Source organism: Chlorocebus sabaeus, chromosome 9 (assembly GCF_047675955.1).
Source record: "Chlorocebus sabaeus isolate Y175 chromosome 9, mChlSab1.0.hap1, whole genome shotgun sequence".
NCBI lineage: Eukaryota > Metazoa > Chordata > Mammalia > Primates > Cercopithecidae > Chlorocebus > Chlorocebus sabaeus.
The window spans coordinates 118,743,617-118,762,459 of NC_132912.1; the positions used below are offsets into that span (position 1 = coordinate 118,743,617).

Below are 18,843 nucleotides of genomic sequence, written 5' to 3' on the forward strand. Positions count from 1 at the left end.
AATGTGGTTAGTGCTGTTTACTGGAGCCCCTGCCAACTGCCCACAGCTATCCTCACCTACCCTGCTCGCCCTGGGGCTGAGCGTGTGCCCTATGGTCTGTCACAGCATTTCTAGGGGCAAGGGGCTGAAGGGGGATAGAGGCAGTGAAACCTTCTCAGGGGGCCGGAGTCCCAAGGCTGTGGCTCCCAATCCTTGTTACTCTATTTGACCACAGAAATCAGAGGTTGACCAACACCACGTTAAGACGTCTTCACTGTAAGCCACCAGAGTTAAGCAGTGTACAGTGATGCAAAATAGAGAATTTTTCTAATGCTCCAAAGATATTTACTTTAAATAAGTCACACACACATACACAGTCCATTTGGTTTAAATATCCTGAGCTTTTTCCAGCTACCAGACCACTCCAGTGCACGGAAGATGAAGTAATTGGTAGGATTATTAATGTTTCTTTGTTTTCCATATGACCATTTCGTACAAGTCGAAGGAACAGGCCAACAATAGCACAGCCTGTGCTATGCTTGTCAGTAATATGACTGCCAATTAATCCTGACATGGGAGCTTGGCGGGTTACCCAAAACCCGGTATTTTATCACCTCAGGGGGTTAGCACTTGGACATTTCTGTAACATTTTATACTAATCAATCAACTTCCCTTTTTTAAAGCAGAGCCTTTCATAGGAACCATGGATGCGTCCTATATTCTCCACATCCAAAGCCACCTAGTTCCCCAAACAGAACTGCGTTTGGTTTGTTGATAATTACACTTCGGAGCAGACTTTCGAAAATGTTTATTCGTGTTTCTTCCCTTCCAAGGGGGAAATCTATCTCAAATGTTAAGACTGAAACTCAAGTCCCCAAGAGTTTTCTCATATTATTGTATATTTTAAAATATTACAAGAGGGCGCTTCTCAAGGGAAGTGAACTTTAGAGCTGCCAAAGATAGTTGACTTTCTCTGAATCTGTTACCAGTGGATCCCAAGCTGGTTAAAGTCAGTTCTATTCTGAGTAATGACACATGTGGCTGGGACAAACGCCATTCTAAGATATTTCTAGGACCCCCTCCCTCCTCTCCAGCAAATGGTAATTCATCTGGAGACGGCCATGCAGGCAGAGGAGGGTCAGATGGGGAGAATGAGTCTCCTGGGAGCCCTCCGCCCAGGCAAGAATCCTAAATCAACTGGAGGGACCATGTTCTCGGGATGAAGGCCCTTCACTCATCACTCTCTCATTTCCCCGATCCTCTAGCCGCAGATGATCCTTTCAACCATTCTTCATAGAGGTCACCCTAGAAAATCAGCAACTGCAAAAATGTTACTGGCAAACTTTCAGTCCTTTCCCTATACTGTCTCCTGGAATTGAGGCATGAAGAAAGAAACCCAGTCTGAAGTCAGAACTTTGCCTCTGTCCCCCTTATTTGCATTAATGAACCTCAGGAGGAACTAGGACATGTGGCTCTCTTAAAACCAGCTTCTCCTTTCTTATTCTTTCCTTCTTCCCTGCTGTCTGTTCTTCATCCAGAGAAAGAATCCCAGTTGTCCAAGGGTCATGGAGCAAGGCAAAAGTGCTTTGGCCTCAAAGTTAGAAATCTTGGTCTGCTAGAGAATTACTGTGTGATCCTGGATACGTCACAAACCTCTCCCCGCCTCAGTTGCTCCATTTGTAAAAGGCAAGGAGTCTGCCACACCTGACTCACGGGGCTGCTGTGAGGAGTACAGAGGGCAAAGCACACAGAAGGTTTTGAAAAATAAAATAAACTACACACCTGTTAGTGTAACCTCCCACCAATGTCCCTAGCACACACCCAACACCCGCCCCCAAGGAAGCACAGCACCACCTTCCATCTGTTATAAAGGGACTAAGTGGCCACTGACTTGGGATCAGACACCAAATTGCATGTGACATTCATAAAGCACCATTATGGAACATTCACTCTGCTCCACTGAATCCTAACTCCAGCAGCTAAGCCATATATGTGCTTTATAGATGAGGAAGCTGAGGCTTAGAGAGGTTAGCACGCTTTCAGAGGCTACCATACTGGTGAGGACAAGAGCAGGGTCTGAAACAGACTTGGCTGCCTCCCCTGCCCTTATCCCTTATTCCCTGCCTCATTTGTGCAAAAAGGGGCTCATGCAGGTCATCATCTTAGGAGTCAAAGTGAGGTTCCATGGAACCCTAAGGGCTCCCTGGGAGTGAAATGCTGTTTAGCTCCAGGATATGTGGAGATGGTGCATATTACAGGGAAGTGGTTAGAGCCACCCTTTGTTCCTCGACAGCCCCAAGTCTTCATGTCCCCCTCTGCCAAGGAGTTAAACAGCAGCCCAGAGATAAACGTCATGCTTTACCTTTTGTTCTGTTTTTGTTTTGAGACAGAGTCTTGCTCTGTCACCCAGGCTAGAGTGCAGTGGCATGATCACGGTTCACCGCAACCTCTGCCTCCCGCCTCCAGGGTTCAAGGGATTCTCTCGCCTCAGCCTCCCTAGTAGCTGGGATTACAGGCGTGCACCACCATGCCCGGCTAATTTTTGTATTTTTAGTAGAGACAGGATTTTACCATGTTGGCCAGGCAGTCACAAACTCCTAATTTTACTTTTGTCCTTCTGTTTAGAAAGCAGAGTTCCTATCACTAACAGGAAAGGAAAGGCATGGTTTCTGGGGAATAGAGCTCCTGTGTTCCCTGATGTTGCTGGGACAACCCTGAGGCAGTACAGATCCTCCTTGCAGGGAAAGGTGTCTGGACAGATCTGTGTTAGGGGCAAAACCTTGGCTATCTATGTGGCCAAGCCACGTACTGCACTGTACCACAGGGAGCTCAAGTTAGGAGCTAGGATGTGGGCGGTGTGGAAGAGAACACCTCCTATGGCTGACAGACCCCTCTCCTCTCATGTGGGAAACTCCAATTTCATGGAGTTTCCAATGATGACTATTCTGAGATGTTGCCTATTAACTTCCAAAAATGTGGACAAGTTGCATCTCACCCGGTATTCTAAGTTTACTGACAAGGCAACTTTTGTTTTTGAATGCCTGTCTCCACAAAGTTTCTAAAACAGAGAAGGGACTTAATAAACACTGAACACTGTGTTTATTAAGTTCAGGCTGAACACTGAACGCTGCCTCTGCAGTCACCCTCTGTGCACTGAGACATGTGCAGAAAAGAAGCTGGTTTTGCGGTAGCCAGAACTTGCTTTTTCTTTCCAGAAATCACCACTGGCTTCCTATGATCACCTTATGATAATAGGACCCTGCCCCTCACCTGGCCACTTGTCTTTACTGACACCAGAATGTGAATGGGCCCAAGTAGCTTGGAAAGCTGACCTAGGAGGAAGCAGGGTACAGAGCACCCGCTGGAGATGGAGAAGAGACCCTGTTCCCTGCCTGGCCCTAGGCCTGCCTTCAACTCGCTGGAGGACTCTGAACACATCACTTCCCTGCTCTGAAACTCAGGGCCTCGCTGCAGGATGGAGCAATTCCATGCCATAGTATTTCCCAGAGCTCCTCCTGGCTCTGGCTTTCTCTGCACAGTGCTTTGGAGAGAGTACATGCCCAGGAAATGCTTTAGAAGTATGAAGCACATCTGGTTGACCTTGGGCTGTGCCATTTCCTTATCAGCCTCTCCTTAGTGTTTTGTGTGTGGGAGTGTCTCTGAGACTGTGTGTCTGGGGTGGAGAACCAGGAGGACAAAGGACACACAAGCTCAGATGAATGGCATGGAGGACATCCAAGATGAAGAGGGGTCTTAAGATACCAAGGAAATCAAAACCAGCTTCCGACACTTTCTAGGGAATGAAGTGGGTTGTAGGTCAACGTGATATTTGGTGAAAGAAGGCATCTTGTGAGAATCCTAGTGAGGCTGACCCTTGATGGGGGCTGGGGGCCTCGATGTGCTCCAGTGATGAGCATGAGGCGACAGCACAGTGCTTGGCGCAAAGGCCACCAAACATCCCCTTCTCTAGCATAGCGGGAGGCAGAAGTCACCATGTGGTCACCATTGCCCTCAAAATACAGGAAAAATCATGGAAAGAATGAAGCTCCTGGGTTCCCAGTGCTGGCTCTGTGATGCATTAGCTCTGCAGACTTGAGCAAGAGTGATCCTTCTCTGATCCCCTGTGTCCTCAAACCAAAGAAGCTACAATACTATAGTGATAGCATCTCTCCTGCAGTCGTCAGGAGGATAACACTCAAAGGGGTAAAGAATGTGGGGGTACCCTGTGAACATACAAATAAGAAATGTCTTGCCAAATAGCTGAGTACTTATTACTATGAAAAATCAATAAAAAGGCAGGATAAAGACTCTGCTTTTGACTGAAGACAGGAAATCACCACTTCTATCTTGCTGTGGTTCTGCCCTCGCAGACCTGGATTAACCCCAAAGAATGTTCTTGACCCTTCTCACTGGACTGTGTCCACATGCGGGAGTTTGCAGGGCAGCTTGTGCCTCCTCGCGGCTCCTCCTACTGCCAAAGAGCACTTGCTTTTGCTTCGGAAGAACCAACCCATCAAGCGTTCTGCATGGGAGTTAACCAGCAACACTGTCTCTGGTTTACCTTTAGAGACAGTTAAATACTCCATGCCATGTGGTGATGTCAAACTCAAGAGCTCCTTTCATTTTATTATGCCGCTGCTTTGCAGAGAACACAGAATCAGCAGAATAAATATGTAACCAAGCCAACTTGACAGCCCCACGCACAAAAACTTCAGAGACGCATCTCCCCAGAGCGCTCGTTTTATAGGTAAAGAAAGTAGAGCCAGAAACAAGCCACACTCCCAGTAAATGACAGAGTCAGTTCCATAGTCTGACTTTCTCTCCACTCTAAGACACATCACAGTCTTCACTGGCTGTGTTGAAAATGCAGTTTTAAGACTCAAACCTGAGCACCATTTGTCATCTATCTCTGCATACACTTCGGAAAATGAGTCTGCCCGTGTTTCCCCCACACCAGGAAGGGAGCCCTAACAAGGAATCGGGATGCATTTCTCACCTGTAAATTTGCACACGGTGGCAAAACGTGAGTGGGAATTTCATTCTCAGACCCTGCTGGCCCCAGGGGCTTGTTCTTGATCCGGAAGGCAGTGGTGGTAGTGGCAGTGGTGGTCTGTACTGGGAGGGCTGGCTGCCACACAGTCACATCGGAGCCATTGCCAAAGGCTTGAATTGCATTTTCTGCAGTAAAACAGGAGGAAATCCAATTTCAAAGTCAAGCAGCAAATGTAACAGACAGGATATACACAGCCAGAGAGGCACACTAGAAATTCTGATTATAGCATTGGACTTTTCTGAACAAAACGCATCCATCCATTTGCCTTATACGTACTGAGAGCCAGTCTTTGGGGTCAGGTGTTCAAAAATCAATTCAGTCATTAAACCCTGAGCTGGACACTTAGCTATGCTCAGAATGCAACAAATATTTATTATGTTCCTATTTATGTGCCAGGTGCTGAGCAAGATCCTTGCCCTGAAATATCTATCAGTCAAGCCCTTTGAAACCCAGACTCAGTACTGTTACTTGGGATCATAACTGTCCTATTTTCCAAGAAAATTCTTGTGCTCTGTCAATATTCTATATTAAAAGGAAACTAGTGCTTTTTAAAAAAAATCCTAATTATGAAACTGAGGCAATTCAATGGCATTCCCATTAATATGGCAGGCAAAATGGAACCAGTTTCTTAAAAAAAAAAAATCTACCCCAAATCTCATCAATATCTAGTAAACATTTAAGTAAGATTATTTTTTCCTTTTCTGCTCCAGTCTTCCAAACAAAATCTGCATAATTAGGTAGAAGCAGCCCTGCTTAAATGAAAAGTTTAAAATGTAAAACTTTAAAAGCTTATTACAATTTCATAGGATTAGATTGTTTTTATGGCAAGAGTAAATTGGTTGTGTGTTGTTCCCCTCCCCAAAATGAATAAAAAACAGTTTCTAATCAGGTCTTTGGGGATTTGGCCTGGATTTAGGATTTTTTTTTTTAATTTCATATTCATTGTATAAAAAATCAAACTCCTCCATTTGGGACCTGAATGTGCAAATTGTTAATATATGACTCTTAGTTGGCATTTTTCGATATACAAGACAGAATAATTTAAGCCTAATCTTCCTCTTAGAAGTGACATTTTGTTCTAAAATTGTTATCCTTTAAGTTCAGTAAATTGGAAGCTTGTTTTCTGCACCTTTACATTTTTGGGGGCTGTAAGAAACAGCTTCAAATTAATGTAAATGCTTTTTATGCTCCCAGCTATGTTCCATGGCTTAACTGGTGAGTGTGAGGCAGAGAAAGAGGCGCACAGGGACCAGTTCCCTTAATGCCCAGAAGAACCACCACTGCTACCCTTGCTTTTGCTTAAAACATGTAGATTCAAGAGGCTCACAGTTTCTTGCAACTACCTGTGCTTTTCCCAGTGTGTTTGCCTTGCCAAATCAGCAGTTCAGTTGTTTACTTGCTCATTCATTCATTCATTCATTCATTCAAATGTTAACAGAATATCTACTAAGTACCAGGCACTGAACTATGCATGGGGCACACAGCAGTGAACAACAACAGCAACAAAAGATAAAAGTCCATGCCCTCATGGAGATCACATTCTGATTGTGCAGGCAAATAAGTGAAATATATAATACATTAGGCAGTGAGAAATGCTTGGAGAAAATGAAGCAAGGGAGCACCAGAAGCACTGAGTGGAGAGAGGGAGTTGGTACTTATATAAACGGATCCAGGAAGGCCTTCTGGTGAAGGTGCCATCTGAATAAAGACCTCAGTGAAGGCCACTGATATCTAACCTCAGCTCCATCCCATTTGTCTCTTCCCCACACATCTGTCATGCACATGGTTTAAAAACAACTGTTTCCTCCCCCAAACTAGAAATAAACAATTGGCTAGAGTTGTGTTCATGACAGGAAAATCTGGGAGAGGTTAGGCTTAATCTGAAGGGAGTGGAATTAAGTTTCTACATTTGGGCTGGAATCTATAAATTGCAATTCCTTCTAGTTGCAAGAGATTGAACTAATGGCCCTGTGTCTTTGGGTCTCTGTGCCCCATCTAGTCACAGTGGAAATGGAATGACTGTGGAAAATTCTGGCTGTCTTTGGCCCCTGATGCAGACAAAATGCATTTATTTTTATTGAAAAGTCATTAACAATGAGATATCAGACTATTCTCTCCTTCATCAAAAAGGTTATACAGCAAGAACAACTTTAATTTCCCTGTGAGGGAGAAGTTTTCCAGCCAGCGTGAGCAAAATCTTTCCCTACACTGACCTCCATCGTCATTGCTTTATCTTCGTTAAAACTTGCATTCTGCCAGAAGACTGTGGGATGTGAAAAAGAGGAAATACATACACACACACACACACACACACACACACACACATATATATTTTCGGTCAAGACCAAACAAGAGGTCCAAGTTGTGATTCCTTGGTATGCCCCAATGTCGTAGTGAAGGTTTCCTTACTTGACACTTGACACTACTTTTGTGGGTGTGAATTTCACTTAAGAATCCAAAAGCTTGTTTTATTTTTAAGAAGACCAAAGCAATTGACTACAGCCACATTATTTGAAGTGCCTAGTAAGCAAATGACTTTCAACAAAGTAAATGATGAGGAAGTTTTAGAGTAACACTCAAAAGCTTTGTGTGTGTGTGTGCATAGTAAATTATAGCTGCCAACCAACCATCATGGAGAAACTGTCACTTGAAGACAGGGCTCTCAGAGGGGTGGGTGGCTGAGCCTTGATTCCTATAAACTTAGTCCACCCCTCCCACCAGGAAGTCAGACTGACCTGGTTCCTGAAGTTCAGGCCTATGTTCTCATCCAACAGGCTCTTCAACATTGGGGTGAACAAAGCTCTTAGGACACAGGGGACTGCAAAAGGAATCGCACTTTGGATCCTAACTCTGGCATGCATGGCCTATGTGAATTACCAGGCTGTATTCAGCTGTATGGGAGGATAAAACCACCTATGTCTATGAGAACTCTTGTGTAGATTATAGTAAATGAGAATGTATATTTTACACTCGCTATAGAGTGAGTTTGAACATGCAGAAGATACCCAATAAATGGTAACTGCCACAGAGTGGGTTGACATTTTCAAGTATCTCAGCTGGATCGTCATCTAGGGCGTGCACATCTGGGTGGATATATGTGAGTCCTGGCACTGTGCTTTAGGAGTTTGATGAATGCCCATTGTTCGCATCCGACCATTTCTCTCTATCCCTGTCCCTTTGGGAAACATGTTTCCAAACTGCCTAAAGGACATTGCAATAAGAACTGATTCTGCTTTCAAGCAGGAGCCCCCTCCCTCCTCCCCAGTGCTTATCTCGCCTCCAGAGATAACGGGCATCCCGAGCCTCCTGCCTGCATCGCCAGTTTATCCTACTCAAGAATTGTTGCTTCTCCTCTGAGCCAGCCCTGAGCATCCAAGGGGCTATTGATGTTAACATTCTAATTTTTCTCAGAGAGTCCTTGGAGGCCTATCCCCATCTAATTTGTCTGAGCTTCTCACATTGTATATTCCGCCCAGGTTTCAAGAACCTTTGGAACAGACTCTCCGCAGGCTGCCAAGATCAAAATTTGATCTGCGGGTGGAAGCGTTCTTTCCCACATAATGTACCCTCAGTTATTTGAATCTCTTGCTCTCTCAGGCCTTTGGATTCACAGTCTTAGCGGCACCCAGTTCATCACTTGCTGGGTTCCCTGCTGCATGACACGGGGTGGCCACAAAAGGAGCTGGATTTACCATCAGTGACTAAGGGGAAAGGGAGAGAGACAGACAGAGAGAGGAAGCAGGCACAAGAAACAAGAGGTATAGACACAAGGTACAAGAGGTACAGTTGGAGCTCGGAGAAGAAAGCGCATTTCCTCGTTTGTTTCTTATTTTTTACAAACTCACTAAGACATGTATTGTCCTTGAAGAAATTCAAAAATTTCAAGCACTCTTCTAGGTCGTTCCCACTGTTGCTGCAGTCACACCATGGGGCCACACTGAGGCTACTGGAGTCTATGTAGTTGGGGGTCATGACTGTGCCTGAAAGAATAAAAACAAGGCAATTTATTGTTGTATCATGATACTTTTCCAGAGCCTAAAAAGAAACCAATATTCCTCTGACGGCGGATGCACCGTGGATAATTACAAACATTGTGTTTGCTGAGTGGGAAATTATGTTAAGCAGTGCATTTTCTCGGCAATTTATCTTGAGCACATAAAATAATTTACACATTTACTTTAAAAATTATAACAGAACTCCTTGAGCTGCACTTAGGGTATTCTTTTGTGCACAAATGGTATGGATGCTGTGGAGTAGGAAAGAATTAACTTAGAGAATGCATGAGTTGCCAAATCCCTTGCATTTTCTTGAAAATGTCATTAATCTTCATAAATAGACACAGCTGGTTTACATATCTTAAACAATTTTGTTTAGGACTTTGAGTCCACTTCTCCCAGAAGCAAATGGTTTCTTTGGAGTGACATAGGGAAGCTAGAAGCTTCCTAGTGGTTAGCCCGCACCCTGAATGTATATACGTATATATGGGGTCTTCTCAACTGATCTAAATCAAGTCTTCCACATTGTGAAAAAAAAAACTGGAAACAAACAATGGAAATTCTCTAAGCCAAGGGCTCCTAGAGTCTCGCCTGTGGACTCTCAATGGTGCTGACAGAAATGCTGGGTGGTCCCTCCTGCCTACTACATCTTGTCATGATATTTCTGATGAGTTCTACACGGGCGCAAACACACAAAGCATTTATACTTAATCCAAACCAACTGTCTTCTCCTGGGTGGCTGACACCAGGCAATGCCCACTGATGACAAGAAGGCTTTTGTTTTCATATATTTTCTGGATGTAAGAAGTAATAGGTGGTCAATAGTCCGCAGGGTGTATTTGGATCAAAAACAGAAAAATAATTTTGTTCTAAACTTCTCTGAGTAAAGGGCATAGTGTCTTTGCCCTATATTCTTTACTGACGTAAACTAAATAATACCGCATGATACCTTGGGATGAACATTTTAACCTACTGCATACAGGGAACTCCTAACTTTGATTGAGAAAGGAACTGGTACCCTAAACACTAGGGGAGGAGGTTAAGGCCATTGGATATGCCTGGTGCCACGGTGGACCCCTGGCATATATGGAAGAAGTAGGAATAAGCCTTGTACAGAAAGAAGTTGGAGAAAGAGATCCAGACCCAAGAGAAAAAGACATTTTGGTCTAAGCAATGCATTGCCTCTGCCATTGGGCCCTCCATTCACCATCCTTAGGTGTGTAAGGGTTTGCCAAGTCTAGGAATAACTTCACGGAAATGCTGGCAGTACCTGGCCTTGGCCCCTCCTAAAGGGGTTAAGGGGCAGGTACATCTGAGAAGGGCACTGACTGAAGTGTTAACAGGGACTACATCCGTTGACTTAGAGGAGCTTGGAAAAAAATTGCTTTTCTTTGTGAACCAAATATATCCTGCGGATTACTGACCACTTATTACATCTTATGTCCATAAGATGTAGACACTGTTAGCAGATGCAGCTAGAGTTGAGTTGGAGATACTCAACATTTGCTTCTGTGGGCTTCTCTGTATTTTAAAAACACTTTTTACAATGAGAATGCTTTGACTACTTTTGTTATTTCTGCAATTCCATAGTTGGTAAGTAATCCCTAGTAGAGATTAACTTACTCAGGAAAAGGAGAGAGTGAATGCAAGTTTGGAGTATTGGCTTAAGGAAGGTACACTCATTGGCCCAATCAATAAAAATAGAAAATACTTGGGAATCTGGGGAAAGCTATTACCCACAGCAGGACAGGTATCCTTCCAAAAAGTTGGGAGTAAAGAGTGTACCAGGAACCTGTCCTATCCCTGCATTAAGTACTGTTGTTGATATTCCCAAAGCTGCCTGCTGAAGATGCTCTGGCGACAAAAGAATGTAGTCTGTGCTGTCATTCTCAGGGTAGGTTCTTCCTGCTGGTGACGTGTGTGACCCTGACACAGACAGCCGGCAGGAACGCACACCCTGGCTGAGCCATTGTGCTTCTGACAACTGTGATTTTCCTCACCCTTCCATAGCCTTCACTTTGTGTTCCTTCTCAAATGCCAGTTGAGATGAGCCCTGCCACCAAGACTTCTGCTGTCCCTGGTACCTGGGACACCTGCCTTTCCCCCTGAGGGCCCTGGTATCCAGGGGTCCAAGTTTGCTTCCCTCTGTCTCTCACGGTGGTCATGTGTAACCACACTGCTCGGAATGCTGAGAACATGGTTCTTCTAAAGCCTTGGGTCTTGAAAGACAGAAAATACTGTTTCTGCTATGTCTGTTTTCAGGAAAAAAAAATTAGCCTAATCACCCTCTGTGCACTGAGAGTTGAATTACCAAGAACATTAACAGCAAGCAGGGCCCCCTGTATTTAGGGTTTTTATTTCCAAAGGGCTGTTTCTGGGAAACAGCCTTTTTGATTTCCCCACCCTGAATGACTTCTCTTTCTCCAAAGTTCCCTAATTCAATTAACTTTGTTTGACTCACTTTCTTCTTCCATAACCAAGCGCTTTTTTCTCTGCTTTTGTTCTGCGTGGTCAGTTTCCCAACTGAGACGCCTCGCCCATCTGAGCACTCATAGCCTCCCCACTCCTTAATAATCCTCGCTTCCTGCCTCTGCCTTTCGCGCATCCATTATCTCATTTTTTTCTTTTCTTCTTCCTTTTTTTTTTTTTTTTTCAGGCATGTCCTCAAGGATTTAACAGCCAAACCCCAGCCCAGAGGTTACTGTGAGATTTTCACTTCTGCAGACATCAGCAGGGTGCAATGGAAAGAACACAGGTATTTACAAACCACACTCTTCTCCCATCCTGCTTCTCCCGGATCTTACCAATAAGCCCTGAGTAGGCGAGGAGGCAGTCAGCGTAGTTTTCCTTTAGACAGCTGCTGACAGACCTTGACTCTGGCTGGCAGTTGGTAAAAAAATCCGCAAGGCGAGATCTACAATAGGAAAAAAAGGGTGGGGGGGGGGGGGGTGGAAATGTGCTTTAAAACATCCTAAGCCTCTGGACAGACATGTTTTCTTTATTCCTTTGTTGATATGCCTTTCTCTGCACACGCGCACACACATATACACACAAAATACATAGAAAACGTGAGCTAACAAACTGTTGGCATCCTTTCTCATTCAACCACCTAATGTCCCTTTCCCCAGCCCTCGCTCACCTGTGTGTCTCTGTTTATTCAGATAGAAGCCTTCAGGGCCTATAACTGGAGGAATCTAGAGGCTTTGAAGTTTCCATTCAATATTTATTTCTGACTAGACTTATTTGCATCTTTAGGAAATATGCTTCTTCACACACTCACCGGAGATCCACACTGGGAAAATATTTACTTTATACAGAAACATGTCCCTGGTGTCAAAATAGGATCCTACAGCCCATCTGCTCCTCTAATTCCTACTGGCTTTAAGAATGTGTGTTTCTGTCTTGTAAGTCACCTCTCATCCACCAGCCCAGGGATAGTGATTTATTCCAGCCGAGTGGCACTGAGGAGGAGCCTGCCTTTGGGGAACAGAAGGGGAAGGAAAGAGGGACAGAGAGGCTTGCTCTGGGCGGGTGGGCCTGTGGTCAAGGCTGTGCCTGGAGAGGCCGCTGCAAGATGCAACAGCTGCCTGCATGTTGGAATCTCTCCAGGGGCCGGCGCAGTCCACACAGAAGCCCTGGGTGGCAGTGAAGATGCAGCGGCCCAGAAGGCGACAGAAGCCGCAGACACGCTGGTCTGGGGAGAAGAGGGCTCTTTGTGGCCAACTGGCTGTTTTTCAGTCTGAAGAGGATATTGTTGGAGAAATCCTGAATGAGAGCTGGGCCACCTCTGAGGTCATCTCTGCAGACAACTGCTCTGTTTCTATGGAAGAACACAATGGACTTCACAAGAATTTAAATTATCTGGCAATTATGGGAGACAATGGGAGGCTGTCTCAGTTTTCTTCTATCTTTAGTTCACCCCATAATTGGATATCGACACACCCAGAGCTGTTTTACTTCTTTCCACCTAAGAGGCTGTGTTTTCTTGGCACGCTGTGTATGACATAAACAAGCTTGGTTGGGTGGAACCAAGACGGGTAGGATGTGTAGGGATCACAGAGGTTTCTAAGAGGCCCACAGGAAGTACGTTACACATCCATCTCCTGCAATTTTAACTAGAAAGGGCATTCAAAGACCTGATGAAATTATCCAAGTCCGCAGTACGCTGCAAAGCCATGTTCGTGTGGGGTTCTCTCCTTGAACCCTTGTAAACAAGGCTTGCCCAAGCTTCCCTATCTGAGCCTATCTTCTGTGCTCTCTATGTTCTGGGGGCCTGACTCCATTGCGGTGAATGCCCGGGGCAGATGCTGGAGGTCTGCTTCATTTTCTTTGCACAGGACCTGACACTCCTCAGAGAGCTCCTGTATAAGGCTCCCCAAATGGCCATGTGCCAAAGCTAAGTGCCTTGGCAAAATCCTCCGAATGTGGCTGGGGTGTGCGCATGTGTACGCACCTGAGTAGCAACCACAGTCCGTGCCTCGCTGGTGTTTCCTGACTTTAATGGAACACACTGAAAGATATAAAACCTGCCTATTTTCTGTAGCCCAGCTAAAGGATTTATTTTTCAGAGGAAATCCCTAAAGATGGTTCGGGCTTACTCAACTGGCTCCAATGGCATCCAGCTTGGATTGAGTGTTAATTTCAAAAGAATTTTCCTGGTCATGAAAGTTAATGATCTAGTGGCACTGGGTTTCTAACTTTGCAAAGGCCAACTGCAGGTTCAGGCAACTGGGGCTCCGGTTCTTCACACGACCTGGCTGCTGAACAGCTCTCTGACCTGGCAGTCCCATGCTCCCGGCTTGTCCCCCAGAGATCGACAAAAGGTCGCTCCTTCTCCACATCTCCTGTTTCTCACAGTCTCTCCAGCAGACTATTAACTGAACAACACTGTGATGAGGATTACTGTCCTTCAGTGAGAGACTAATGCCACCAGACTCATTTTGCTTAACAACCTCGGAATTGACTCACAATTGGACTCTGGAATGAAAGGCTAATTGAGTCAGTCTGCTGCAGAAAGCATAGCCCCGATTGGGAGGATAAAACAAAATATACTGCTCTGAGCAGAACTCTGGACAGGCTGCTTTTGGAGAGATCATCGGCACATATCCTGGCCTTATGACACACAGCCAGTGGATGGGAAGAGAGTTTCGATGTAAGGGTGAGCGCATGCGGCGCTGTTAAAACACTAACATTTCCACGTTTCATCACATTTGACCACCTCCCCCTGGCAGCTATACTTGGAGACAGGATGCTCACATTATAGGATTCACATGTTACAGATGGAAACACTGAAGTAAGAAGTTTATACAGCGCTATGCTGGGGCCAGCTCATCACTGGTGAACTGGTACAATTTCAGGAATTTTGCAGGTTGGTTAATAACAGTGCAGTGGCAGCTTGAGAGTGGCCATGGTGGGGGGATTTACACCACAGTAACCAGCAAACACTATAAATCAGGGCTTTGTGGTGTTCTTGGAGCACCGGTTGTTAAATATTTACTGGCATGACTCTATTTAAGAACCAGTATGATGTTAGTAAATCCCACTGACAATGCATGCATCATGTCTCCAGTTGAGTCCCAGCCCTTCTCAGACAGGCTTCCTCTCCCATCACCAGTAACCCTTGTGCCAAATGAAATAGGGCAACAGCAATTAACCTCCACTATTCAGTACTTTCCAAAGAAAGAAAACAGCTCCACTCCCCCATCCCACTAAAACATCCTTCCTTCCCAACATCTCCTTCTCCTACCTTCATAATCCTCTAACATCTCCTAAATTATGCACACAAATAGTCACATGTATTAACACAACAGCTGGATTCCTGTCCATCCCACTGACTGATGTGTCAAGTGCCAAGATAAAATGATGAAAAAGACCCTGTCCTTGAACTTATATAACCCGCAATCTAGGTGCCAAGAAAAACAAGTAAAAAGATTATTATAATACAGTGATTTGTTCTTGATAAAAGGTAAGAATGAAAGGCTGCTAACAAAAAACAATACCTAGCATGAATGAAGTGTTCAGTACATGTTAGGTATATCTTTACAAACTTACTTTTTATGACAGCAAAATAATTGGTATTATTATTTTATTATCCTAATTCTATAGACAAGGAAACCAAGGCTTAGTGAAGTTAGACTAGAATAAAAGAGTGAGTAGCAGAACGAGGATTTAAGGTCATACATTCTGACTCTACCACTTAAGGTTTTACTATTACACAGCTGCAGAAGCTGGTTTCCAAGAGGCTGTGATATTGGGATTGAGACTTAAAGGATCGGTGGAATTGGTTAGGTTAAGATAGAGTAGGGTATTCCAGACAGAAGGAAGCAGCAAAGTATAAAGTAATCACATTCATAATAAGACCTGCATAACAACTACGAAGTATTTGTACATGCCAGGTACTGATTTTACGACTTGACATGTATTCATACATTGGATTCTCACAACAACCTTATTAGGTGATACTTCCAATCAAGCCCATTTTACAGATGAGGAAACTGAGGCACAGAGCCTTTAAGCAACTCCTTCTAGGTTGTAGAGCTCTGTGATGGAGCTGGAACACGACCGCATTCAATCTGACGCCAGAGCCGGAGATCATTCTCAACCGCTGCACTGAATAGATGCATCGCCCAGAACATCACTGGTCACTCACTCAGGACGCCCAGGCCACAAGATACAAAAGGGTAGTGATGGGAAAAGACATTGATGAGGTCTTGAAAGCCTTTGAATGATCCAAGGGTTTAGGTTTTTATCTTAAAAGCAGTAGGAGCCACTGAAGGATTTTTAAACCCAGAAGTAACATGATCAGATTTGCATATTAGGAAGACTCTTCGATCTCACCATTGTTAGCAAAGATATTCTTCAGACTCTGTGCCCTCACTGTTCCAGCAGCAATGGGAAGAGCAAGAAAATTGCCAGGAGGGGAAGGGATGGTTCCCTACCTAAGAGACCGCAGCCTGAACTAGAGCAAAGAACCGAGGGCCAGAAGAGGAGAAAGAAAGGAGGATGCCCGGAAATGTGGATATCAATAGAATGAAAGTCAAGACTTCAGACCGCAGGGGCGAGAACAGAATCAGGATGAGGACAGCTCAGCAGACAGTGGGGCTCTGGTGGGAAAGGTGGTGGAGGACAGGTTTGCCAGGAAGATAATGAGGCTGGCAGTGGCTGTGTTGAGTTCATGATTCTGTGGACAGCCAAGATGCTGACATGTTGTTAGAGCTCTGGCTGCTGCTTCTGTCCAGTCACCAACTGCTGCCTGAGCACCTACTGTATGCACAGCTCCAGTGCCCCAGGACAGCTCCTTTTGCGCACACTTCCCCCTGCCCACCCTGGGTTATGAATCACACTGTAATCAATGTCAATGACTTCCCTGCCTGGGCTGCTGGAATACAAACAAGAAAGCTTAAATGTCCAGTATGGGATTAACAAAGAAACTCCTCAACTGGATTTCTTCTGGAGACATGAAATCTCCATGACGACAGCAATGATGAGCTCTGATTGTTTTTCTCTGAGAAAATGAAAAGGAAATGAATAGGTACTAATGTAGAAATGTATCGCTCTCAGTAAGAGAAAATCTCCCACCCTTAAATAGGAGGAAAAGGCAGACAAAATACCAAGATGGCCTTAGGAAATCTGCAGAAACCATGGTTTATGCAGAAAGCATCATATTAAAGGAAGTACACTGCTAACTGGAAATAGAAAAATTATAATGATAATAATATCTAGGAGACTTGTCTCAAACAGCAGATGGTCTTCTGACAATGGCGAGAAAATTATTTACCTACTTTCTCTGTGAAAGTTTTAGGAAAGTAGTATGATAGAAAACAGGTAAAAACATACCAGTAATGCCCAATTTAACTCATCCTGGATTATCATAATCCTTTAAATATTCTTCCAGAATAAATCCCATACTTGGATACAAGCCATGTGGTTGGTGGAATTGAGCCTTCAACTGAGAATTGTAAGATCTTGAATGGGATCCAGGCTCCAACTCTAATGAACCAAAATTCCTGAGTATGTTGCTCTATGTTTAATCTCCTAGCTTTCACTTCCACCTCAGAAACACAGTCTATGAGATGCTCAAAGCAACATAGAGGGGCAGAAAACCCACTTGTTTTCAAAGCATTATTATTCTTACCCATATTCCATCCTGCTGTTACTCATGATTTCAGTGTCAAGGGATTTGGTTTTCTTCAAGTCTTGAGAACAAGATTTTTCTAGTGGATCCCTTGTCTCACATACAAGACAGCTGAGGGCCAAAGAGGTTAAGCCTTGCTCAGAGTCACATGGCAGGTGGCCACAGATGGCATTCACAGGAACAGGAACAGCCAACCGCCGAAAATGGCTCTGGAGAGTAGAAGCGTGGGGGCTGACTTGAATTTCTCTGGGATTTTATTACAGTCATCAAGTGTATACCTGCTTTCCCCTGCCACCATTGACTACATTGTTCTTTCTAGTGTTCTGCTGGCCTTAGAGATATGATAATCACTTTGAATATATTGCAGGAGCACAGCAGGGGTGAGAGGATGCAGATGGGACAGGAGGGTACTGAGTCTATCAGTGTATCAGGCCCCCCTTTATAAAGGAGTCTGTTGTACCCCACCAGGGACTGCATAGCACTGCAGGGTTTGACCACTGTATTAGTCTGTTTTTATGCTGCTGAGAAAGACATACCTGAGACTGGGTAATTTATAAAGAAAAAGAGGTTTAATGCATTCACAGTTCCACATGGCTGGGGAGGTCTCACGATCATGGCAGAAGGTGAAAGGCACATCTTACGTGGTGGCAGGCAAGAGAAGAATGAGAACCAAGCAAAAGGGGTTTCCCCTTATAAAACCATCAGATCTCGTGAGATTTATTCACTACCATGAGAAGAGTATGGGGGAAACTGCTCCCATGATTCAATTATCTCCCACCGGATCCCTCCCACAACACATGGGGACTATGGAAGCTACAATTCAAGACGAGATTTGGGTGGGGACACAGCCAGACCATATCGACCACTCAGGAGAAACCCAGAACTTTGGGACAGGATCCCCTTATCAATCTACTTGTATAAGTCACTGGAGTTTTTCTCTAAACCCAACGTGGACATTAGAGCTTCAAAGTCTTGGCTTTCAGTTCAAACCATTTAGTTTCTGAAAGCTTTCTCAGTGGGTCAGTTAGAGGAAAGAAAGTATGATAGATAAGAAGGTGCACAGGCTTGGGAGTGACACAATCTCGTGTCTAACCCCAGCTCCACTTTTCACGCAGCCTCTCACATCTTAGCAAATTATTCAACTTCCCCAAGTCTCAGTTTCCTTACCTGGAAAATGGCATCAGTGCTATGGTGTCATATCAGGTGCTATGAAGAGTCACTTTAAATGTCTGCTGTGAGACTTAAATGACAATTATATAAAGCTTCTCACCCAGAACCCAGAATACACCAGTTGCCCCCAAAATTTTTACTTCCATCCCTTCATATGTTCTCCCCAATTCCTGGTTCATTCTAATGTTCAGCCTTTGCTGCAAAAACACACAACAAGCTCAATAAAGAGAAACATATACTGTGTCTTAGTCTATCTTTTGCTGGCCCTTATATTACATACTTTCAACAGGCTACATCTATGTAACTAAAGGCATCAACTTTGACCAAAACAAATTTGAGAAGTCTGAAGTGAGGAATCTGTGGTGTTACTTAAAGCCTCTCCATTACATGAACTCATAAAATAAAGTCTCTTTAAGAAAAGCTACTTTTTCCCAGGGACTTAGAGCAAAAGGATATATTTTAAAAAGGACCAAATATCAGTAAGTTTGTTAAAACTGCTAATACCTTTTGCA

General features: G+C 44.3%; 1 protein-coding gene across 6 annotated transcripts in view; it reads right to left on the bottom strand.

The window, feature by feature from the left end:
• GFRA1 (GDNF family receptor alpha 1) overlaps positions 1 to 18,843 on the bottom strand; it is a 219,338-nt gene that overhangs the window by 27,275 nt on the left and 173,220 nt on the right. For all 6 annotated transcript variants that reach the window (XM_007964180.3, XM_007964182.3, XM_007964179.3 and 3 more), the window contains 3 exons: positions 11,832 to 11,941; positions 8,878 to 9,012; positions 4,976 to 5,157 (listed from right to left, as the gene is read on the bottom strand). In XM_007964180.3, coding sequence (XP_007962371.1) covers positions 4,976 to 5,157; positions 8,878 to 9,012; positions 11,832 to 11,941 — 427 coding nt within the window. The remainder of the gene's footprint in view (positions 1 to 4,975; positions 5,158 to 8,877; positions 9,013 to 11,831; positions 11,942 to 18,843) is intronic.